At 34.0% G+C, this 25,925-nt stretch overlaps 1 protein-coding gene across 2 annotated transcripts in view; it reads left to right on the forward strand.

The window, feature by feature from the left end:
• The window catches only part of CTNNA3 (catenin alpha 3), a 1,378,877-nt gene that overhangs the window by 1,218,784 nt on the left and 134,168 nt on the right, over nucleotides 1-25,925 (forward strand). For both annotated transcript variants that reach the window (XM_006915590.2, XM_006915591.2), the window contains exon 14: nucleotides 10,401-10,493. In XM_006915590.2, the coding sequence (XP_006915652.1) occupies nucleotides 10,401-10,493 (93 nt within the window). The remainder of the gene's footprint in view (nucleotides 1-10,400; nucleotides 10,494-25,925) is intronic.

Here is a 25,925-nt window from a genome sequence, read left to right on the forward strand (position 1 = left end):
TATTATACATTATATATTACATATTACATATTATATATATTATAAACAAATAAGTTATAAAGAAAAACCAGATATAATATTCCACAACTCTATTTCTCTCTCACGTATATGCAATACATTTTATATACTTAGAATATATATGTATGTATATATGTGTATATTGAGTTAAAAGTGTAATAAGTACATTTTCTTTGCCATTGGATATTGTCTGAAGCTCTTATGTTAATATCTCTAGAAGAGTTTTCTTGAAAAAGAAAAATTAATATTTTTTTTTAATTAGATAACCTCCCTTCAACTGTCTATTCTAAGAATAAGAACACAAATTTATATATAGAGTTTGTCGGCATAGAGTTTAACAGAAAAGGTGAGATTTTCCTCACTCAGATACAATAGAATTTGTCTGATACTCATGGTAGCAGTGTTCGTACCCAAGACTTGAAGGTCTTGGTGTATTACTAGTTAACTGCCACCTCCACCACTAATATTGCTACTGCTATTATTACTGCTGCCATCAACATCGTTACCCCACCTCCACTACTACTCTTATTATTATTGCATTGTTTCCAACAACAGCACACCTCCCACCCATAGAGCAATGAGACTAATTGCACTGCCACAGTTCTCAATGGCATCATCGATTTCTGCTATGAAGAACTCTCATCTCATCCTAAGTACTTCTGGGTAAAACAAGCTTAAAAAGTTGTTTCTAAACTTCTGAGAGGTTAGAAACCAAATGAGACTTGTGATCTAAAACTGTGTTAAGTATTTTAAAAGAAAAGTATCCTGCCAATCCAAAGTTTTTTTAAACAAATATTCATTATCTTTCCTCATACATTGTAACCAAACCTGTAATAGACCTGTAGAGTTACTGGGACAATTCAATGGGATTTTATAAATCATTTAGTACAATCTTTTCATTTACTCCTGAAGAAGCTGAGTTCTCAACAAGTTAAGTGCTTGTTTGAGTTCCCAAGCTATTAAAGGCAGCATTTGACATAGAATCCAGATACTCAGTCTTTATATTATGTTCCACACAGTTCCTGCCTTACTGAAAGAACTTTGGCAAGTTACTTAGTTTAGGTTTTCTGCTCACAATTTGGAAATAGGATATAAAATCGAAAGTCTGTCCAAAACACATTTAGTAGTTTGGCTGATTAGTATAGCCTAATTCATATAGAACTTAAAAAAAAGAAAAGGAATGTCTTGGGAGTTTTGTTTGTTTGTTTGTTTGTTTGTTTGAAGATCACCATATGGAGGATGTAACCAACCCTCTCAGCATTTACTTCACACAAGTATTATAGTTTTCAAAGTAGCTCCATTGGTATACTTTTGCTCATGCTACAGGCCAAAATTGAATTTATCTCAAGCCTGGCATGACTGAAAGCCAGGGTGCCAGCCTGAGAAATAAGCAGGTATTCTTTTAGTTTGGTTTTCAAAGAAAATGTATGGTTCAAAGTAGGTGGCAATGGAGCAATGAGGAAGAGTTAAATCATCTATTTGCTCCAGATACCAAGTTTGCTGAAGTTCAGAAATTATATCTGGCAGGGGGAAGAGTAGTTTAAGAACCTATCTTGTAGTGTGCTGATCAAAGCCTCTCAATACCGGGCGTGCCTTGCTCTGTGAGCAGTATATTCATGCTGCTTAAAGCTTACTTTATAGACTCAAAAGTTTTAACTACTCAGTTCCCACATTTACTATACATTTGTGACCTCTAAGCCACATGGTTTAGAAGCGAGTACTGGACCTACCCTGAAGGATCCCCTTATTAGCAGTGTGATATTGGACTGGTTCCATTAACTCTAAGGCTCAGTTTCTTCATGTATGGTTTTAAAATGATGACATTTGCCTGTTCAGGTTTATCGTTAACATTGAATGAAAAAAGGAATTTCGAATAACCAAGCAAAGTTGTTCATGAATTATATTAAGACCTCAATTAAAAATGTTTACCTCATTTTTTGGTTCTCAAAAAGAAGAATGTCAAGATCTTGAATTGGGTCTGGATATTTATAATAGTTGCACATTCCAAAAATATGCTTTCATCCAAATCTTATTCTTCATTGCTTCATTAATCTTTCTTATCTTTATTTAAACTTCAAGCTGGAATACTTTTTATGACAGTTTTCATGAATTAGACATGCAGTCCTGGGAATCAGAGCTAGATCATCAACTCATTTGGTGGTTGAATAAGTACAATGATATTGATGATGCCACTTTCATTTATGACCCTCTTGCTGATTTTCTGCGTGCTTTTCTAAAAGTATTAGCTTCATTGGTATCTTAGGAGCAGAGGAATAACTGCCCACAAGCTTCCTGACGGAGATATTGAAGCTAAAATATGACTTACCCTGTATGATTCCATCATTGTTTGAGTCCTTAAAAAGGCTTTATAAAAAGTTAAGTGATTATAATGATAACAACCATCGTAATCTGGACTCAACCATAAGATATCATATGGTCGGCTATTTGGTGGCTGTTGGCCTGGGTAGGTTTCTAAGTAGCAAATTAATAGAGACTTATTTTACAGAAAATATATGCACAACGCTTTCAAGGTTGTGTCTCCTCTGATAACAATATTCTACATACTCAGGATTTATTTGCCCAGTTGTCCTATTTGACTCTATGTTTAATCAAACCCTCTTGTGTATTAGAAATGTATTCTTTTCCTCTTACTTTAGGGTATTTTTTTTATATTCTGAAACTTAGATTTGTCAAACTATATTTCAACTGTTGCAGTCTTTAAGGGGTATAACACTCACCCAGGCTTTTTAGTTTCATCAGATGGAATAATTCATATGGTGTTATATTTTTAACATGCTGGGAGAGAAGAAGGAAATGGCTTATGAAACAGAATGATAGTGGTACCTAGGGGGAGTTTTGAATTGTTTTTTTGAAATATTATAAGAAAAAAATCTACCAATAATCTATTGTAGCAAATGGGGATATATATTTTTATTTGCATCCTTATTAATTTTATCTGTTTGTTTTCTACCTTGTATTCATTCACTAAAAAATATATTTATTGTGTACCTACTGTTTGCCAGCCACTATATTTGGTCCTCAGGTTATAAAACTGTGAACAATATTAGAATCCTCCTCATTCCTTATGAGAATAAGGTACATGTATTCAGGAGATTAATCATATGTCTAATTAATGTGATGAATTGAAATAAGTGATGTTTCAATTAACTGAGCTCAACATATTTACCAGATCTCCCCTAGTATTGAGATCTCCTAGTACTAGGAACATCTCATCCAGATTAATGCTCTATTTTCAGTTTAAGTATGAACTCATGAAATCTTAAAACTTGAAGGACTCGCAGAAATGATCAAGTTTTATTTACTTCTCATCTCCATTTTAAAGATGAGTAAATAGGAAAATTATGAGATTATCCTAACAACATAAAACTAATTAGTGGCAAAATTAGAATGAAAACCCAGGTAATCCAAACCCAGGTAATCAAGTTCACGAATCTCATCTATAACACAAACCTAGCTGCTTTCTGACAATACAAGGAATACTTCCTCATGTTCACTCGGGGCACTTTATGTTTATTCCCTTCTTCTGCCTGACATTTCTAAGGAAATTTCACAATATCTTACCATTCGATCCCGGTCTCAAACCTTCTGACTCTAGGGAATATCTTTTATTTCCATCAACTATCCAGATTGTGTTTTATGTGTCTCAAGATGTCCAGAATCTAGCATAACACCTTGTGTCTATATACATTTAAAAAAGACACTCAAATTGTTAGTTGAGATGATTTACCTTGATTTTTCTAACATCTTTGTTACTGATCAGGCAAACTTGGACTATGGCTGCATAATTCTAGGCAACAATTTCTATGAGTAAAACTAAAAAAGAAATACCAGAGAATGAAAACAGCTTATTAAATGCTGATATTAATACTGCAACCAAGTTTGTAATTTTATTTTCGTAATTCTTTTGAAATTGTTTTCCAGTTATTTGGTTAAGATTAAAATGAATAAAGAGTGCCCTCTTCTGTTTTGTAACCATAATAATATTATATGGGGTATGTATTTCAGACCATAAACTCAGATGTATAAGAAAAAAAAATTACTTTTTATTTTTATGTTTTCTAAGTCAATTAAGTTTTAACTTTTCTCATGAGTAATTTAAACATAATTATTGGACCTCCCCCTTTTCCCTACTAACTGTGTTATGACAGGTAACCCACATTTCTCGAGCAGTAGTTTTCAAACATGATGTTCCTCAGTCTACCTGCCAGGAGACATTTGAAATGTCTAGAGATATATTTGATTGTCACATCTTGGGATGGTCCTACTGCATGTGGTGGGTAGAGGCTAGGGATGATGCTACACAATATACAAGAGAGCCTGTTACAACCAGAATTATTCAGAGCAAGATGCAATAGTGCCAAGGATGAGAAACTTTTAGAGCCTTAGACTATTGTCTAGACTATTGTCTAGAGCCTTAGACAATATCCAAGCATCTGAAAGAACCACCAATCATTTGTAATTTTCCCACACTGGTTACCAATGAGATGCTCATTGTCCTAGCCCATGAAATTCCTTTGGGTTTACTATTTGCTGTTTCCATGACAAGTTTGTGGCATAAGACCTTGGTGAGACTTGAAACTCTGGTTTGGGTTTAGTAGATGGCATTTTCTCTGAATTCTTTTTATATCCATATTGAACTGCTAATTGGATACATAGAAGTCTTTGTCATCTTCCAAGTGTGTGAATTTTGATATTGTGAAAAATCTCTCTGCACAAAATCTATTGTGTCTAATTTCTGTAGGCTTAAAAAAATTAAGGAATCTTTGCCTCAAATGTTTTCTTAGGCAAAGAATGATTAGATCAACGCCTACCGAAGGCAGAAGGAAAAGGATTAAACATTACTCCTTAACTCAAAAATGTTCCCATGGCTGTCTTCTGACATTGTTATCAAAGTTTATTAGTCCTTTATTTCTTTATTCAGTTAGGAAATCTTGTTGAACAGATAATATATGCTATTTCAGATGCTCAGAGTGATAATCAAGACAGGCAACCTCTCTATTCCCATGGGGTTATGTTCTAATAGGGCAAGACCAAAACAAAACCCCTTTCAAAACAAAAAAGGAAAAAGAAGAAAAATATAATTTCAGGTTATGATCATGACGAGTGACCTAAAAAAAAAAACCATATAGGGTGATATAATAAAATGAGGGGAGGAGACTGTCCTAAGAAGACGGGATAGGGCTGTGAAAAAGCCATCTGAGCTCTCATGGTGAGAAGGATCCAGCCATGTGAAAGCTGTAGGAAGGGCATGTCATACAAGAGAGCAGTAGATACAAAGAGCCAAGGAGCGTGGTGTGGAATGAGTTGATCAGAAGGATGTGTTTGAGGAGTAGAAAAGAGGCAAGTGTAACAGGAAAGTTACTGGTTTGAACATTCAGAGTAATAAAGTACCATTTCTTGGCCAGAGGTGGCAGGTTAGGAGTAGTGTGCATGTTTGCACATTCAACAAGAGATATTTCCTAATATTTTATAATTTTAAATTATGTTATTTGATCTAGCAATTCCTATTTTTAAAAACTATTTTAATTTTAGTCTCTCTACTTTAACATTTCAAAATCATCCTGTGTTACCTGCTCAACTAGGATGATCTCACTGAACATGTTACGTCAGCTCCCTGCTTCAGAAGACTGTCCCTAGCATCCTTTCTTACAGATTCTGTGAGTGTCAGATATCTACTGACATTGCTGTGGTGGTTATTTGATTTTATAGACTAGTGATGGATAGTCAGAGAAGTATTACTTATGATTAAATCAATCACTTGTATGATTTAGAATTCAACCTTAAATCTGAGAGGAAAATGTCAAGCATGACTTCTGTTTCCTAACCTATTTTTTTATTCCTTTTTCCTCTTTTATTTCTTCCTTTCTTCCTTTCTTCCTTTCTTTCCTTCCTTTCTTTTCTTTTTCTTTCTTTCTTTCTTTCTTTCTTTCTTTCTTTCTTTCTCAAAACCTGCCCTGATACTGAGCATGCCCAGACTGCAACAACGCCCTAGGAGTTCTGATGCTTTTTTTCTTTCTTTTTTTCCTACTTTCCTTCTTTCCTTCTTTCTTCTTTCCTTCCTTTCTTCCTTTCTTCCTTTCTTCTTCCTTTTTTTTGCTGTGTGCTTACCAGATTTCTTTTTCATATTTCACTATTAAATATTTATAAAGCCTATACAAGTCAGTTTTTAGTTATAATAATACCACCTACATGTCTCGCTAATGATGTGGAAATGATTAATGAGATGAAGTCCATAGAAATCATTGAACTTCTTAAGGGAAAAAAAGGCAACTTAAATGCAGTTATTTTTACCCTGCTAAATATTTATATATTAAAATTACCAAATCACTATGACCCTGAAGTCTAATATACCACTACTGTTTATTACAGCCCTAGTTTCTACATAAAAATCTCAGCCTGAATATTTTCGAGTTATATACTTGTTTGTGTCCTCTTTTGCATAAATAAATAGATCTTATAATAATAGTAATCATAAACAATATCGAAATGTCAGTATTTTCTAGTCATTGAATAATGTGCCAGTTCATCATTTTATTATATCTTCACAATAATCCTAAAATTTGGGTGATATTTTTGCCATTTTATGGGTGAAGAAGCTAAACTTAATTCAAATCACTTGGCTGCCTAAGGAAAGCTTCACAAGCAAGAGTTAAAATAGGGAAATATAAAATAGTTTTCCTGAATTCTGATAGGAGAAATAAATGAATAATGACTCTCTTTACTAACACTCTCTCCAGAATAAAATCGGCATCTTCTTCTTGGGCTTGGTTAGAGACAGCCTTGCTAAGAGGAGTTATTTTCATCATTCCTAAGAATCTACATTACCGTGAATTTTTGCTGGGTTCAATTTAAGAGATAATTTTACTCTAATACATGATTAAAATTAGATTGAAAGGGATTTAGGAAAAAAAGGTGCATGTGGGATTATATTCAACCTTGTTTATCATAATGACCTTATATTCTTCAAGTCAGGTGAATGTAGCTAGAGGTCACTAGTAAGCACCATATCAATCCAGAATAATAAACCTGACTTAAAATGAAGGTACCCAAATTTCGACAGAAGTTTTATCAAAAAATACAAAAACCAAGTGTAGTGGGATCAGGGACAAGAAAGCAAAGACAGAGGAGAAAAAGCAATAAACAGAAAGAAACAAACTTGCTGCACCCCAGCTTTGTCTGTGGGCTATGTCTGTGGGCTTACTTAAAGTGTCATAGTACAATTGAGCCTCAAAACAAACTTGAGGATAAGATACTACCCAAAATTTGGTTTGCAGGAAACCAAAGTTTAAAGGGTGTAAATTTCCAAAGTCTCATTATGACTGCTTGGAATGCCAGAATTTAAACTCAAGTCTGCAGTACTCAACAGTATAGGGTCTTTGTACCACACAACCCATGTTTTAAGATGGTTGGTCTTTCCTTCCACAGAAAGAAAATTCATTAGAAACACACATAACTCATACATAGATTTTTCCTCCCATACACCTTCCAGTTATTTAACCTTTTAAAGTTACCAGATCAGTAAAAACAAGATGTTTTTCAAAGTATACAATGTAGGGTAGCCCGTCCTTCCTCTCACATTTGAAAAAAATACTTGCTTTTTCTATTATTATTTCTCTTCAGTCCTGAAGGAGTTAATGTATCATCCCAAAGCTCCTTTTTCATTTTTAGTTTGCACTTAATTTAAACCATAATATTGAATATTTAACTTTTCACTTTTCAACTCCAGCCAACCATTTGCCTTACAGAATATAAAATGCTGCCAGCAAGTGTTTTGAACACCCCCTCATTGATTTTGTTCATGAAAATAAGAGGTCAGTTGTGGTGGCTTAGCAAGAAAATTATTTGTCCTGTGCTAAAGACAAAAGCACAGAAGTATGTGGGCGTAAATGGTAGTCTTATCTCTTTCTGCAGTATCACTAATAAAAATGGTACGTGTGACTTCTGACAGCGGCAGTTGTTCTTAGTTTCTGTTAAGTCACTTAATTTGAGGGTTGAATAACATTGAAATCAATGACAAAGTTATATGTCACTACATGATAAAGTATAACCCAAAGAATAAACAGACACATTTGTAAGAAACAAATCACAGTAGGGGCACCAGATAGCTTTCAGTTGCAAAATAAGACTCAAGGAAGGGAATTTGATCAACTAAATGTATTTAGATATTACAGGGGCTGGTGATGAATTAAGGATGGAAGTTGCAAAGATATTTCTCAAGAAAATGGTGAAAAGAATACACAAAAGTGGCTAATAATAAAATATGTGATTGTGTAGAAGTTTCTTGGTGGTGAACTCATGTTATTAACACCTAAAAGAGATTAAATTGCTCTGTGATCTTAATGCTTATAGATCCAACAACGAAAGATTGCATATAGAGATCAACATATAGATAACAATTATTCAGCATATTAAATGCTTTGGTAAAAGGAGGCCATTAATATCTTATAAAAGTAAGTTAAATAAATGCAAACAGATGGTGATGCTTAGTGTAAGTGTTAGAGAACCTAGAAAATTTTGATTAAAGATTCATAAGGTGAGAAAGAATCTGAGGCCATTAGTGTTTATGAAATTGGTAGTTTTTCTCCACAATGCGGACTAATCATTGTGTTCCCATCTCTGTAGAAGGAAAGCTCTTCACAACTCTGAGAATAAACAAAGCACCTGTGTGCAATGCAAGGTTTAAGAGAAACCAAAACTGGTCTAAGGTGGCAGATCCTGCCTCATTCTAAGTTTTTAACAGCCATGTGTGTATAAGAGATTATCCACTTTGCTTTTGGTTGTTTTTATGAAACCTAAATGTTTGTGTTCTTGATTTCTCACCAGGGCTTTGTAGCAAAGAAATCATAGCTTGAAGTTGAGACTGTGTAAACTAAAGCAAATATTAAGTTAATTATTGTTAAGTACTTATCCTTGCTTTTGTAATAATGACTAATGTCTTTAAATTATTGCTCCAGTGAGACAAAGGGTATAAAAACCTTGAACTAAGAAGAACAAGATAAAACAAATAAATTTTATTTTGAAATACAGAAGATGAAAGCATAGTAAAGGTACAGTTAGAACAGATGTTTGTGTTGCTATTGATGTGTTTTGCTCATATCCAATTATCTTTTTGACTATCACTGATAATTTTGCTTCATCGATTTATAAGCATGTATGTGCTAGGTTGCAGTGATATGGCAGTAAGCAGAGAAGATCTAATCCTTATCTCACAAACTGGACAGTTTAATAAACAATGGTACAATAAAGTATGATCAGCATTATGATATTGAAAGTAAAGAAATCAGGAAATGCTTGGCAGAGGAACCCAATCCAGTTTAGGGGATTCCTGAGCAAGACACCTTTGAACAACAGATATTTAAGCTGAAATGAAAAAAAAAAGGAATGGAAGTAGGTCAATTCTTTAGAATAAACACTGAAGCTCATATTAAATTATTTATTACTTAAGTTACTGTTAAATTATTTATTATTTCTGTTACTAAAAAATTTAATTTCTTAATAATTTTGGTGGCATTTGATGTTATATGGCTTTAATGATAATTATTTCATTCACCTATAAATACCTTGGTTTGAAAGAACCATATACTGGTTAGCCAAATGCTACTCACTGAGAGAAAAACTCCCTTCTGATCATTTTTTCTTTTTCTTTCCAAATTTATCAGGTTATAACTTGTATACCATAAATTTCAACATTTTAAAAGTGTAAAATTCAGTATTTTTCGTATATTCACAGATTTGTGTGACCATTACTACCTTCTAACTCCAGAACATTGTTCTCAGCCCAAGGAGAAACCACATGCACATAATGGTCACTGCTCCCCCACTCCCCACTCCTTCCTTTAGGGACCGCTAATCAAATATCTGTCTCTACAGATTTGCCTAGTCTAGGCATTTCATGCAAATGGAATCATACGATATGTGGTTCTTCATGATTGACTTCTTTCACTAAATATGATATGTCCAAGGTTTACCCATGCTGCAGCATGTATCAGTCTTGCCTTCCTTTTTATGGCCAAATCATATCTCACTGTATAAATTTACTATGTTTTGTTTATCTTTTTATCAGTAAATATATATTTGAGTTGTAAATCATATCTCACTGTATAAATTTACTACATTTTGTTTATCTTTTTATCAGTAAATATATATTTGAGTTGTTTCCACTTTTTGGCTATTATAACTGGTGCTGCTGTGAACACTTGTTTACAAGTTTTTATGTGGACATGTGTTTTCATTTCTCTTGGGTATATACGTAGGTGTGGAATTGCTGGATCATATTTATCTCTATACTTGCTTTTTGTGGTACTGACAGACTGTTTTCCATTTTGTGTGCCCACCAGCAATGATTTGCTTTCTTTTTGTAGACCCCAGAAGAACTGGAGGATGTTTCTGACCTGGAAGAGGATCATGAGGTCCACAGTCACACCAGCATTCAGACTGAAGGCAAAACTGACAGGGTATGTCACTGCCCTCAGGGGAGAGCTGTTACTCTGTCCTTTTCTGGTCCATGCAGGCAGCCTCTCACAGTGGGGACTACTGGATCTGGTGCTGGTTTCGGAAAGCACAGGGAGAAGAGTCTCTGAATTCAGCATGAGGGGAATTGTTTCCTCTATTCTGAGAGCTCACAGGGAGACCATTTCTGGTCAGGTAGTGAATCACCTTATAAGCACTTTTGATCTTTATAGCAGTCATGGGAATATCAAAGTGAAATGTGTACATTTTTGTTTAGAGTAGAAAAGAGAAACCAAAAAGTTGTAAGGAAAACGTTATAGGGAGAGAACAAATAAACCTCTGAAGCAGTATGCCTCTACTTTTCTTTCTTTCTGCAATGCCCTCTTCTGCCCCTACCCTCAACACATACATTTCCACCCTGCCCCCACCACCCACACACACTCTCCAAAGCTGTTTATCAGTTTCTCAAATACTCTGAGATACTGTACTTCACTTTACTTATACCTGATGCACGGGGATCTGTTAAAGTTTGGTTTTCTAGATACTGAGAGCTTGCAACTGCAGACTGAACTATAAAACTTGGGTCTGAAATCACAGTTCCCCAATGATCCAGTTCATTTAGAATGTCTCTGGGCGACAGTCTAGGGACAAGATAGATCCCTGACAATTAAATGTACTGGGAGTGGCACAGTGGCTAAGACTATCTGGGAACACATCTAATGAGCCACTTCCTTGCTGTATTACTTAGGAAACTTACTTAGACTTTCTCTACTTTAATTCTCTTATTTGTAAAGTGAAGATACTAATAGTACTCTCTGTATGAGGATTATTATGGGAATTAACTGAGTTACCTAATAGAGCACTTAACGCAGTGCCTAGATCACAATAAGTTCTCAATAATCTTTTATTATTATTTTTAGAAGTAGTAGTAGCAATAGTATAATTATCATCATTATCATTATTATTTAGTTAAATTCAGTGACATAGAATTTGGAGACAGATGGGAAAAGATAAATTTAAGAAAGTTACATGTTTTCATATCTTCAGATTATCTAAAACTTGTATATATAGTCACGACACTTTCGTTTTATCAGAAATGTTGCTTTTCTTGGTTTTCCATTTCTTGCTGATTATTTGGATTATTTATCAGTCCTCTAGAAGCCAGTTCATGTTGGGAATTGTTTGGGGGATCACAGCATCTGGAGACAATTTCTTTCAAATCTCATAGGCCTCCTTGGTAAGATATCAAACCTTATAAATGTTCATAAAATTGGAAATAAATTTTGCTAATGGTAGACTGCTCATGCTTTCAGTGATGTGAGCAAGCGATTCACGTAGGTTGCAGCTGAGCCACTAGAAGTGGTGGGTAGGTATTAGGGCTTACAAAGTAACTGATAGGAGGAAATTTTGTTAAAACAAAGGCAACTTTTAGAATGAGGGGGTTAGGATAAACATACCTTGGTTTTCATTCAGGTTTGTCACAGGTAGACAATGAAGCCTTGGTTAAGACCCTTCAAACTTAGAAAGTTTAAATTTCTTCATCTGAAAAATGAGAATAGTTTTATACCTTCTCACAGCACCACTGGCATCTTCAAAGAAGATAATGCATATGAAAGTGTTCTATAAACTTTAAAATTCTATGCTAAGAAAATTAGCTTCTTATTACTACTATTTGTATTTGTACTTTTGTCTTGGATGGAATTACAGGCCAACTAGGTGACCAGCTGACCATAGTAGGTTATGAAGTTGATAATCTTCATGGTCCTGGCTCTTAAGAATCTTTCAGAGAAGCCACTGCTTCTAAACTTGTGGATATCACCCTGAAACTGCTCTGAATCCTAGATTTGTGTTCCACCCTGCACGGTTCCCCGATGATCCATTTCATTTGAAATGCCCCTGGGTGACAGCCTTACCACTGTCTAGTGACAAGATAGATCCTTGACCATCAAATTTCCTGGGAGCAACATTGTATTCAACCTGGTGACTGTCAGCTTTTATAAATCTCCCCTGCATAAATTCCAAATAGCTTGGTTTTTATTCACCTCCTGCCCTGAGGCTTCCCTGCAATTGCTATGTGGAATCCCTCAGGAAGCTGCTCAGATATTCTAATACTTACACAAGCTTGAGTGAGGCACTAACACCCCACAGAGCAATCCTTAACCAATACTCTTTTACTCCTTAGATGGATCATTTGAAGTTTATTTTCCATAGGTCCTTGAGTTTCCCAGCGGGATCAAGCCCCAATTCTTACGGCATTGGCAGGCTTTATAATATATCTTGGATTGGCCTCCTTTCTTTTCTGATGTATTCTTCCCAGGCTCCCAGTTCTGTTCCCTGAGATCTATTCTCAAAATAAATTACCTTCTTTTTCTTTTTTGCTGGGGGAGGGGGGTGGGAAAACAAAATATAGTTACTTTACATATACTATTTCTTTAATTTTCACATTAACTCTGCTATAATGATATTGTTATTACAGTTTTACTAATAAGATCACTGAGGCTCAGATTTATATAATTTACCTAGTAAGTGGATTATTCTTTCAGACTAAGAACCTTGGTGGTTACCACATGTCAATTCACTTAGGTCATAGGGTAAGTAGAATGAATCTTTTACTAAAAAGCAAACAAATAACCATCATCACGACAAACCTGATGTCATTTATGGAATGTAAGAGAACAGAATAAAGGATGACACAGTGGTCTGAAAAAGGGAGGAAGAGTACATATTTAAATTTAAAGAGTAATTATTGTATAGGATGGACAATTTAATTCCAATTACATCCTATTGAATATCTATCTTGTGAGTTTACTAGAACAGATTTCACTCTCATACCTGAGATGGCTCGCCAAGGAGGATAACTCAAATATATCACTCATTCAAATCACCTGACTACAGGCAAGATTATGATTAGGCAGGTATTATATCCCTGATATTCTATATTTGTTATAACTACATCTCTGTGCTTGAAATATATTCATATGTTTAGTCTTGTAACTATTTGAGACTTTATATCTGTATTCTATCTGCTTTCTTGAATTCTATATTCATTGGACTGAGTGTACCTTTTGACATATTCCCCAGGTACAATCAATTTGACAAGATACCATAAGATTTTGAAGTGGAATCCATTGAGAATCCTTTGAATATTCATGCCATGATCAATGAGGAATTCCCAGTCACTGCTGAAGACAAGTGGTTGGGTTCCTTTGTGTTCACTGCTATTACTATGGCTTTTGGTTCTCATATTATGCAGACTCTGCTATTTCAAACATGTACTAGAAGCAATTTCAGGAGCTGTTTAGTAGTAGAGTGACAGTTATTTATTATCATTTTACTTTCTGTATTTCATTTCCAGTAGCTTTGGCTCAACATCATCTGTTACTGCTGTCGTCAGTGTAAAATGCCACTGGGCATTGTGAAGGTCTATAACCAACAAATAATGAGTTCATGGTCAATGAGACTGAAATACTAAAAGACCAATAGTGCATGCCTTATGAAGTGGCAGAGGAACAGAAGTAGAAATTAATGACTGTCTTAATTATTAAACACAAATACTTACTGGCCCGATACAGTGGTTATAGCCAGTGATCAGGCGTTCCACTGTGATGCAATATAGGAGTGTGAGTTTGCTATAGGTTTAGAGAACATTCTTCAAAGAGCTCCTTGTTTATTCTGTTCATGCTCTTAGCAAGGGTAAATCTTGAAAACTTAAATTTGAAAGAGACGTAAAATAGACTCCTATTAAAATAATCAAAGTCCTAAACTTACTGATAAGATTTTTTGGTAAATCCTAAAAGTTTCCTAAAAGATTGTACTAAATACATGCAAAATCATATTTTCTATTTAAACAGAGCAGAGCCAGTTATCATTTAACACTTTATAGTTTACAGAATATTTCTAAATTGGTACCTTATTTAAACAAAGCCCTGAAGGTTTTTTTTTTTTTCTTGATTTTACTAATTGAGGAATTACTAAAAAAATTTCAGTAGTTTATATAAGTCATGTAGACTGTGACCAAGTCTCAGGTCTTCTAGCATTAACCACACTTTTTCCAGTGTAGCACATTTGTAAGCTTAGGTAGAATGTCATCATCCCTTAAGATCTCTTTACCCTACTCTCTTGCTACAGTTAGTATTATGGTTGATATTATAATTCCTCTATGAGAAAGATGACTCATAAAATTAAAGACCATAAACCTTAGTATCAGATCTGTTTAAGCCTCACAAATTTCTAAGTGTCCCAATACTACAATCTTCCAACAATGACAAAATCAGTCTGTTGGTTGCCATTTGAAAATTGTATAGTAGTGCCCAGACCCTGACAATCTCCCTGGAAGATCACTTCTCCTTGATCAAGTGGAATAACAGTCAAGTAGAGTCTTATAGCACAGGACCTTGTAGGACAATAACCCGAAGTCTTCAAGCAGAATCCAGAAGACACGGGCAGTAGTTACTCCTTAGTCAGTCTCTTGTCACATTTGTCCTTGTGATATTTCATTATGGGGAACATGCTAATTTCTAGAAATTTTCTCTGGTTTATTGTCTGCAATGAGGGCAGCGATAGCAATAGAGACTTAGGAAATTGCTAACATGTCAGCAGGGTGGCAGCTAAAAGTATGTTCCATAAGCCTACCCTGGGGACGACTATGGATTTAGAAAGACTCTTAATACAATGGATTAAAAGAGTTTTGTGAGTGAAATGAGTGAGTAAGTGACTCATTTTGTTTTTCTAGCATTGCTATATAGAGTAGAAGTTAAGAGTATGGACTTAGGAGTCACATAGACCTTGGTCAAACTGTGGGTTCCACAAATTAGTGTCCATAGGACTCTTGTAAAGTTAGTTTATATTTTTAACTTTAGGTTTTCTCATCTGCAAAATTGTGATGATAATGATTGTATCTATTTTATAGGTGTTTTTGAAGATTAAACTAGATATATGAAAATTTTGGTTTACTTCCTGGCACATAGGAAATACTCAATAAATTTTGATTTTGGTAAAATTGAATGTCATGATAAGTGTAGGCTTGTGTGTGCTACTGTTTTACTTTGACTTCCTTTTGAAAAGCTCGAGGAGCTTTTTCAATACAAGTCTGTTAGTCTTCTGAAATGTGATTACTTTAGTTGCCTGGTTTTGTGGTGCTAAACATTTTTGACATCCTGGACATTCTATTAGCAAAAGTCTTTCGAGGTTGTTTTTTCCTAAGGAGGGGGACTTATTAGAAACTGCTTTCAGAGATTAAAGGGAAGATGGCATTAATGTGATTCTTAATGACACTGGCACTTTTATGTGTACATATAGTCACATAAATAATGTAGAACTGAAATAGTAATCACAAAAAACAAGTCTTGATAGTGAGATAAAACAAAAATTGACCCATAATTTTCAAGGTTTTATTTTCTTTATTATTGAAAGCCTAGCCCTGCACTGGGAGTTTTTCTTTTTTGTGGAATTTTGGTAGCTTGATGATTCATTGGTTTCTGTCTGTCTCAGAGTGCTCAGTTACATTCATTAAGTTATACAGGGCTTAATTTCCTAGTTTTATGATACATGCTTATAAAAAAAAAAGAAAAGAAAAAAACAAGTCATTTTGATATTTATCACATACACGTTGGAGACAATTTTGCAGGTCATCATTTAAAATCACCCTTTTTTTATCTAACCCGTTCATGAAAGACATCTGTTCTAATAACTCTTCCCTCTTCCTATGTAGCTTGAAAGCTAATAAGTCCTAAAAACTAACTAAAAAATTTTGTTCTGGCTTGCACAATTTAAACTTTGCTTATAGTATCTTGCAGATGAGGACTGAAAAAATAATTCATTTTAATACTAAGTCCAGATTTTTATTTAAAGGTATTTGAAGCTGAAGTCTCTAATCGCTGAAATTTAGTTGAATAGATTATAATATTTAAAAAAAAACTTAAAAGTTTATAATTCCAACTATAGTTACATTTTTGTATGATAGTGTTATGTCATCTTTTAAACGATACATTATTTATCATATATACCGATGATCCAAAATTAAAGAAATTGTAACATATTGTCTTTATATGACAACTAAAATTTGTCATATCTTTAAATTATATTCATTTAAGAGCAAATAGTTTGTAAACTTCCTCTGCTTTAAAGAATATTTTGAGGCCATTGAATCTATATAAGCTCTATAAATAGAAGTAAATTAGGACAGAAATAAGAACAGTTGCCTAGGTTACTGAACACAACCTCAAAACGTCAACAGCAGCAAATGAAGTGGAACATATCAAATCTTAAAATACTGGAGATGATTCTTCATGATAAAAAAAATACAAAAACACACTCTATTAATGTTGGTGATGGGGGAGCTTCTTCATTGCTGCTTTTTAGCATGCAGTCAGCTGAAAACATACTAAGGAAGGGTGGTTTGTTTTAAAAATTGGGAGCATGTTAACAGGTTCCATTTATTATTAGAATACACTCTTGATGATTCAAATTTATACTGAATTACCCTACAAATATAGAGAGACATGATCTCATTATCTTCTTCATGATATAATTTGGTTTAGGTTACTGCGAAGAACACAGCTCAGTAAACCTGGGTAAAATTACATTATTCGATGGCACTACACTAGGCAGGGCATCCTTTCATCATTGGTTTCTGTATTTTTGGTTCTGTGTGTAGCAGTAACTCTGTTTTCCTATCTTTCTGGATGTTCTTTGTCAGTGCTTCATGGTTGATTTCCTCTTTGTCTACTTCTCAAGTATTAGAGTTCAATAGAATTCTGATCTAAACCCTATATCCTTTAATTCTTTCTACTTTTCCTGTATATTTTCATACAGCCATAAGACTTCAAAAATTGTATAAGCAAATCTGGTCTCCTGAACTCTGGCTGCATATATTGACAGGCTTGTAAGTTTCCTCTCCTCAGATGACTCACAGACACCTATGGCACTCACTTTTTTAAAGCCTAAATGCATCATCTTAAAACCACAGATCTATATTTCTTCTGGCACTTCTATACATTCAGTTGCACAAATCTGAAACCAAGAATAATTTTTGAGTGCTTCCAACTGCTAATTTTACAACATATTCTGTTTTACAATCTTCTAAAGGTTTTCTGACTTGTCTATTTTTTTCACCACTTCCACTATTACTACTGTCAAAGAAAAATTGCCCTGGACAAAGTTAAACAGAAAAGGAAAACTTTATTCAAGGCTATTAATTTTTAATAATAATACTAAATAATTAATAAGAAAGAGAGGGAGAGAGACCAGAGCTCAGTCTATGTTCAGCTCTGCTAAAGCAAAGGACAGAAGCTTTTTCAGAGATGGGGTGTAGGGGATCATAGGCCATCTGTGCTTGCTAATTAGCTTTACCTAAAGGAGATAAACTTTGTCTGTCTTTACGACTAGGGATAGTTTTACAATTTGGAGCAAAGTGCCCTCTAAAGTTAGGCTTGCACTCTCTCACAGAGATAGGAGAGCTAGGGGCTCTATCTTCTTTGATGATTATTTCAAAGGGATGACTCCTGGTCCTTGGGAAAGATGACAAGAAGCATTTAGACATATTTATCTCTTAAGGGGCAAAGAAAGAATTTCAAATTATAAGTTATGTCAAGTACACACTTCTAGAAAAGGGATATTGGGGCCTAGAGTCAGGAAGAAGCCTGTCTAAAGTTTAGTCAAGTTGAGCAGAAATGGAGAGGTTGAAATTTGCTGGCTAAGCATGTATAATGATGTGTGAGTCAACTGAATTTGCTGAAGAATTAGATATCGAGTATGAGAGAGAGGAAGTCATCGAGGACAACTCAAGGTTTTTGGCTTGAGGAATGGGAATGTGGATTTGCCATTTATATTGACATGATATAAATGTCATGAGGGAAACTGAATTAAATAGATTGGAGATCTATTTGAGGCAGATCAAAAATTAATTTTAGATATATCTAGTCTAAAAAGTCTATTAGACAACCAAATGAGGATGTCAGGTAGGCAGATTTGAAATTTACAAACTAGACTGGAAGCCATCTTACATTCATAGCTTTAAATTACAATTTTCTGAGGTTCTATATTTATAGATTCTAGGCCCCGATATCCCTTTTCTTGAAGTGTGTACTTGACATAACTTATAACTGTAAATTCTTTCTTTACCTCTTTAAGAGATAAACATGTTTAAATGCTTCTTGTCAGTTTTATAAGCTAAGACTATCAGACATTATGTGGTAACCACTTTTTTCTCCAAAGAAATTGATGTTTCCCTCTACTTTCAGACCTCATCCTCCCCAAATCTTTTTTTCCAACACACTTGCTCATTTAATTATCCCCTTTTTGGGAAGGCCACTACTAACTACCCTCTTTAAAGATGCAACTCCATTCCCAACTCCCAAATAAACCTCTTCCCCTCTCTCCTTTATTTTTCTCCATAGTACTTCCTTTCACTGTCTGACATATTAGATGTTTACTTGTTTGTTTAGTGTATCTACTGTATAGTAAAAATAATGAAGGCAATAATTTTAATCTTTTTTCCCCATTATGTAGTCTCTATACTTAAAAACAGTGCTGGGCACATAGTAAATATGTTATAAATATTTATTGAATGAGTAAATGAATGTGATATTGACTGCCCATAAACATGCTTTGGGAAAAGGAATATGTGCAGAAAATTTTGTATCAGGAGAGTTCTTTAAGATCCAGCATTTGTATCCAATCAATATATAATTTGTATACAAAATAAATAGGATAATTCTTATTTTTCAAATAGTATCTTAATAAATAATGACACATATGTTAGTTACTGGAAAAATTTTCTGAGGCTAAGTTGTTTAGGTTAATCATTTGCCTTTTTGAGTTTTGAGGAGTTTGTGATAGGTATCTGGCTACCAAGTGCTGGCCTTTTGCCTATTCTCTGAATTGTCATTGAAAAAGTACTATTTATTTTAATTCTGAAATTTTAACCTATACATTAAATAGTTTTGAATTATTAATTCCTAGTGAAATATGAAATATGTGCTTCTTCTTTTCCTATTAAAGACAATGTATGTGAAGTAATAGTTAAGGTAGTAAAAGAAAATACTCAAAAGAAAATCTTGCTTTAAATAATCTTCCGATATTCTAAAAATTATCTTTGCACACTAAAAGTACCACAATCTAAATCTAGGCATTTTCACTGCATATTTTTAATCAGTGAATGATTATTAACTGACATTTATTTTTTAGAATTATGAACACATATTTCTCATAATGAGCTGTACATGTTGTGACACTATATGTATCTAAGACTTTGTTAAAATCCTGTGTGAATATGAATGGACAGAGAACGTAGACATTTCTCTCAGTGTGGAGTCATCGGCTCTATAAACCTCATGCACTTGTAAAAACCAGAGCTCTTTAGAAATGTCATCCCAGACATGTCTACTCCTTTCTGATTCTAAGATAATTAAACAAACAAACAAACAAGCAAACAAAAAAACGTGCACAATTTCTGGAGCCAGGCTCCCAAGTCAGTCCTGACTCTGCCACTTATAGCTGTTGACGTTCTGCAAGTTACTTAACTTCTCTATGTCTCAGTTTGCTTGTTTTTAAACTGTAGCTACTCACATCAAAGGGTTGTTGTGAAGCTTATGGGTTAATATTTGTAAGAAATGATTCACAGTTAAGTGGTCAGACTTAATTGACCATCATCCTGATGATCATCACCACCAACACCACTATCATTGTCTTCATCAGTGGCATTTGTTGAATGGATTCACATTTATGACATCTCTGCTAAGTATGCAGGTTGGAAACATTCACCCTCTTGATTAGTCCTCTTCAAATTTTCCAGAACAGATTGTTAAGAGAGCCAGTCTGATTGGCCATCCTGAATAAATTTCCTCCGATGACCAAAGTGCTTTGCAAGGGGTCTGATCATGAGTTTCTGGTTAATTTGTGGTTGAGTGGTCCTTGAGTCAGGTGCCTGCCCTGGTCTAGTTTTAAGCTGCAGCTGAAAATAAAAGGAACTCTATGTTGTTTCCTTGGATAGAAGGTTATAAGAGCAATATCAGGTTATAAGGAAATATTGGATATGTTGGATGTTCAGACAAACACACAAAATAGAGTATCACAGAAAATCAATGCCAGACTGTTGCCAGGTATGGTTAAGAGTAATCTCAACTCAAGAAATGCTTAGGAGGCACTTGCTTGGATAATTCATGGTCCTGGTCACTTGGAGCTTGAAATCTAAGACATAACAATTGAAATGTGTACAAGGAATATGTAGTTAGCAGAATAGAAATGTGAAAATATCATTTGGCTAATAAAATATTCACCTTTCACACTAATAAAGGCAAGCACATTTTTGAGTAGGTTCTAAAAGTCTATGACTTAAAAATATATAGCAATTCTCTGTCCAGGCTATGTAGACATGATGAGACACTACACATATTCCTCATCAGTCCAAGGAATTTTTATGTAAAGTGTAAACTAGGCATTTCTGAAGCAACAATTTAGAAGGTTTTGAGCTCCCTGTGCTCCAACTGTCAACAGCCCATCTTTGAAATAAAAAGTGACAGAGCTACCTTAGGCTTAACTACAGATAAGAGGTCCAAATCCTTCTACAAGCAAAGTCCTGATTGCAGGAGAGAGTAGAGAACCTAGGTAGCAACATAGTGCTTTATGGTTTTAATGACTTAAAAGTTAGAACTTTAAAGGCAGAAAAATTCTCTAAAATTAGCAGTAAGACATATTTACCCTTTACTGGCTTTCTGATGGACCTTTAAAATTTTAGATATTACTAAAATTGAAGTTAATAATGCCAATTTTTTATTTCCTTCAATGTCTTATTGTACTAAAATAGTGTGTATTCCTCTTTCATAGATATGCACTTTTGAATAAGCACATCTCTTTTTAAGAAGAATTAGTATACCTGAAATTAGACAAATGTGACTCTTAGGCAACCAGTATCATAGAGTTGGTACCTGAAATTTACTTTTAGGGAAGTTGGAATAAGTACAGCCTTCCACAGAGGAGTCAATGTGACAAGAAAATATCCTCCTGGTTTAAAAATATTTTTCAAATTTATTTTCAAATTATGCCCTTTATCTGTAAAATATATAAAAATGCCATAGGCATATCACAGTTGTCTGCTCTGACAATACTGTCAAAAACAAACGTAATGATTATTTACTTAATTCTTAATATGTATTAGATATTTTAAGTTTATTAAATATTCTTCAAAACCACCCTTTGAGGCAAATATTACTACCTTCGCTTCAGATTATAAAAAAAAGAGATAGAGAGAAGTTATGTAAGTACCCAATAATATACTGTGCGAAGCGACAGACCAGAGGCTGAACCCAGGTGTGCCTGCATCAAGGACCTGCCTGTGCTCTTGCTCTTCCCACTGCACAACACAGCCACCCTTCCTGCAGTCCAGCTCTAGATGGAATAGTTTGAATAAAACCTGTCTCTATACTCCTGACAAAAAATGCTAGATTTATGGGAAACTAGAACTGAAGTGAACTTTTGCCCTCAAAATCTCATTCAAAATGGCAGAATCTATATTTTGAAATTGAGCTGTATAGAAGCAGAATCAAAGCTATTATATACCTGGGCCCACATCCATTTGTTTGTAACTGTATAGCCATGAGTGTAGTGTTAAATTAGTGTAGTTCTGTGAAATGATGAAATTAGGAACTACTGTTGCTAAAACTTCTTAAAAGTATATAAATGGTGTGATGAGGAAAAGGGATTTTATTTGCAAAGTATAGTTTGTGAAAATATGCAGGATCTCCTTGGTTCTGTTTGCTTTTGTTTTTATAAGGTGTGCCTAGAGGTAAACAAAAGAGCCCTGGCTTTAGTGTCTCTATTTCTGAGGTGAATCTTGGCTCATTTTCTTAGTTTCTATATGTACTGGTACATATAGCCTTGGTTATTTATTATTTCTCTGAGATTCTGATTCTTTATATTTCGATTCAGATAATATCTACCTTGAGGTATTATAATTGGAAAGAATGTATAAAATGATCTAGTGTAGTGAAAGAAACAGAATTGGTAAGTTTTATTAAACTATAGTGTTTGTAAAATTCAGTAATGACAGATCATAAGAGAGTCATGAGTTATGCAGTGAATTAAGTATGAACCCTCCAAGTCAAGGTTAACCAGAGCAGGTTACAGAAAAAACACAGTTTATGCCTTAAATTTGAAGGTATGAAATAAACAGGCACAAAGAATGGTGATAAAATGAATGGGAATGAAAGGAAGGAGGGAAGGAAGGAGGGAATGAAAGGAAGGAGGGAAGGAAGGAGGGAAGGAAGGAAGGAAGGAAGGAAGGAAGGAAGGAAGGAAGGAAGGAAGGAAGGAAAGGATGGAAGAGGAAAAAGAAATTATCTTGGGGTAGGGAGAGCCTTTTGTTTACCAAGAGGTATGCAGTGATCTGAAGAATATCACTAACACAATCTGTACTAGAAAAAATGAATAAATATAAATATTATTTTTGTGACCTTGGAATGATAAAAGACTTTCTGATTATGATACCAAAGACAGAAAAACAAAGGAAAAAGGAGGTAAACTTTACTCTTGAGAACACAAAAGAAAAGAAACTAAAACAAAACACAAAATCAAGCCTGAAAAATTGTTAAATGACAAATATCAATTTGGGGAGATAATCACAATTTTTATAAGAAATAACTTTCATATAGAAAAAAAAGATTATCATTAATTAGTAAGAGAAAGTGGCCCTACCTTCCCCACTCTCTATCCCTCACCACCAATAGAAAAATGAACATAGGACCTGACAAGATGTTTAAAAGGAATACATGCACATTTATAATGACCACATAAATAGTTGTTCCATCTCACCAAAGATTAAAGATATGCAAAGGAAAACAGCAATGAAACACTGTTTTCTTATCATATTTGCAAAAATAATAGGAAAAAAGATATCCATTGTCAGAAAGAATATTTTGGAAAATGAACACTTATGCACTCTTTGTGGGGATATTAATTAGGGTAAACTTTCTGAACATATATTGGAAATTATGCATTGAAAGCCTTTATAAAAGTACTTTCTCTTTATTGAAATACTTTGTATTATTAAGATGTTAAAATAATATGAAATAACAGAAAGATATATATGGCGTGATTCCATTTTTATAATATAATTTGTAGAAATAATTAATATACATGTAGTCAAGAATAGCCACTAAAATATCACTTTCAAAATCTTTGATGTATAAAACTGTATTTTATAAATACATAAGCACTATGTATTATAGTACTAAGACAAAAAGAAGTCCATCGTACTATTTAAAGCTTATGCGTAATTTTATGCACCCATATTGTCCAATTAAATTTTTAAAAATACCTATACTTTTACTAACTAGAGAAAACTACGGTTATGAATATATTCCATTTGCCTAATCTTTAAGAAGTTATATTAATAAAAGTATATACACTTTTACTGAATAATTAGGCATGCATTTTAAAGCCTGGTGTAAGAAGACATTTCTGTTTTCTATCTTTTGATGGAGGCTACTGATTCTCCGCTGAAACTGGTGAAATATCCTCTTCCTTCCAATAATAAAGAGCAGTACCTTCTGATCAACTACAATGTGTTGAAGTGCAGATACAAACTAAGTATTAAGCAAATGAGATCAATGTCAAAGTGTTAGAACTACAGTTTAATGACCAATTTTTTAGTCTGGTCCTAATTGGTAGAGTAGAACGCCACCATTTCAGTTCTATTGCTAAATTATTATTAAGAATGATTGAAAACAAAATATAAGTAAAAGGACAAACGAGCCCAGCAGATATCACTGGCTCCACAATTTGACCAGCACATCAAGATTAGTAGGAGCCAATGTCCACAGACAGTTGTCCAGAACATTAGCAGAAGGCAGGGCTTCTCAATTACTCCATGATTGACATTTTTATTTGGATCATATTTTGTTGTGGGGAGCTGGCCTGTGCATTGTACAGTGTTTACCAGCATCTCTGGCCTCTACCCAGTTTTGATGTGGTAGCACCCTCTCCCCATTTGTGACAACCAAAAATGTCCCAAGAGATTGACAAATGTCAATGAGGTGGGACTTACAAGGTAGGATAAAGGTAAAACCAACCATAATACCAGCCATTCCTGGGAAAGTTTGTGCTTTTTGATTATTTTTTTCCTAAAAGTTATTTTTTTCCTAAAAGTTATTTTATGCTAAAATAACTTTTTATATAAAATGATAGCAAGGGTTTTTTTTGTGATAAAGTTTTTTTCTCTCTGTCACTTTTTGTTTATTGTTTTGAATATGTGTGTGTATGCATATGTGTGTATGTGTGTGTGTGTGTGTGTGTGTTTTATGGCCTTACTTGATGAAATAGAATCATTTGTGACTTATGATTTTACCTACTTTTTAAAAAATTTTACAGATTTGTGCATACCCATACTTGAGTACCTTTGCAAAAAACATTGTAGCTCATCTTTTACTTTGAAAATGTTTCTAATTACTATAGATTTTGTTTGTTTCCAAGCTGTTTGTATTGAGGCTGCAGTCGAAATGGTATATATCTTTCTAAGAGGTTCTTAAAACACCCTAGAGTTTTAGCTTTGAAAGCTTAACTCATTGAGGCTTTAATTTTATTATCTGTTTGTGCTCATCTATAGGCACAGCTTCATCTATATCCTGTCTCAGTGCTAAGTTAGACTCATGTGTCAGATGCTACTTCTTGAGCAGAGAATCTCATTTCTAGTTCTTGAATGGAATTTTACTTGGAAAAGCCTTGTATGCTACTAAGTGCTCTTCTAATCCAGATGTTTTCCTCTCCAAATTCACATTCAGAAGACAAGAAAAATTATGTTTTGTTTATTTAATTTTGGTGTGTGCTCTGACCATATGGATTTACGTTATACACATTTACTATATCCTTAGTGCTGCTGATGTGGGATAGGTGTTTCTGCTAAACCTGTGTTTTCCTTTTCATAGCAGCAAAGGAGTTTTACTTGTTTCAAATCTCAGGCAGCAGTTGTACCAGATTTTAGTTTAAATACCCACGTAAAATAATTTTTTTGAAACTACACTAAGAAAAAAGGAATTGAATTACCTGCATTGCGTATAGAGAGGAGTCCTTTAACTGAGATCTGACAGTGTAATACAGAAAGAAGTAGATATGTCAAGCCTGGTAGTATTTGTTTAGAAAATTATAAATACTAAAATGTAATTATATGCATAAATATAAAAATGAACTAGCTATTTTTAGCACTTAAACTTACCTTCTTTAGTAACTGAATTGTTAGAAAACACCAACATTGTGACTCTCTGAGAATACTCTTTCATAGTCTCTTTGCTTTTTCCCCCCACCAATCATAAAGTTTAAAAAAAAATAAACAAGAAATGCAAACAATAATGTTATAAGTAAGAAAGCAAATTATTTAAAATACTACATTATTATTACACAGACAAGCTGTAATCTATTACAGGTGCATTTAAACTGTACTTTGAGAA

Source organism: Pteropus alecto, unplaced genomic scaffold (assembly GCF_000325575.1).
Source record: "Pteropus alecto unplaced genomic scaffold, ASM32557v1 scaffold155, whole genome shotgun sequence".
In the NCBI taxonomy this organism is placed as follows: Eukaryota; Metazoa; Chordata; class Mammalia; order Chiroptera; family Pteropodidae; genus Pteropus; species Pteropus alecto.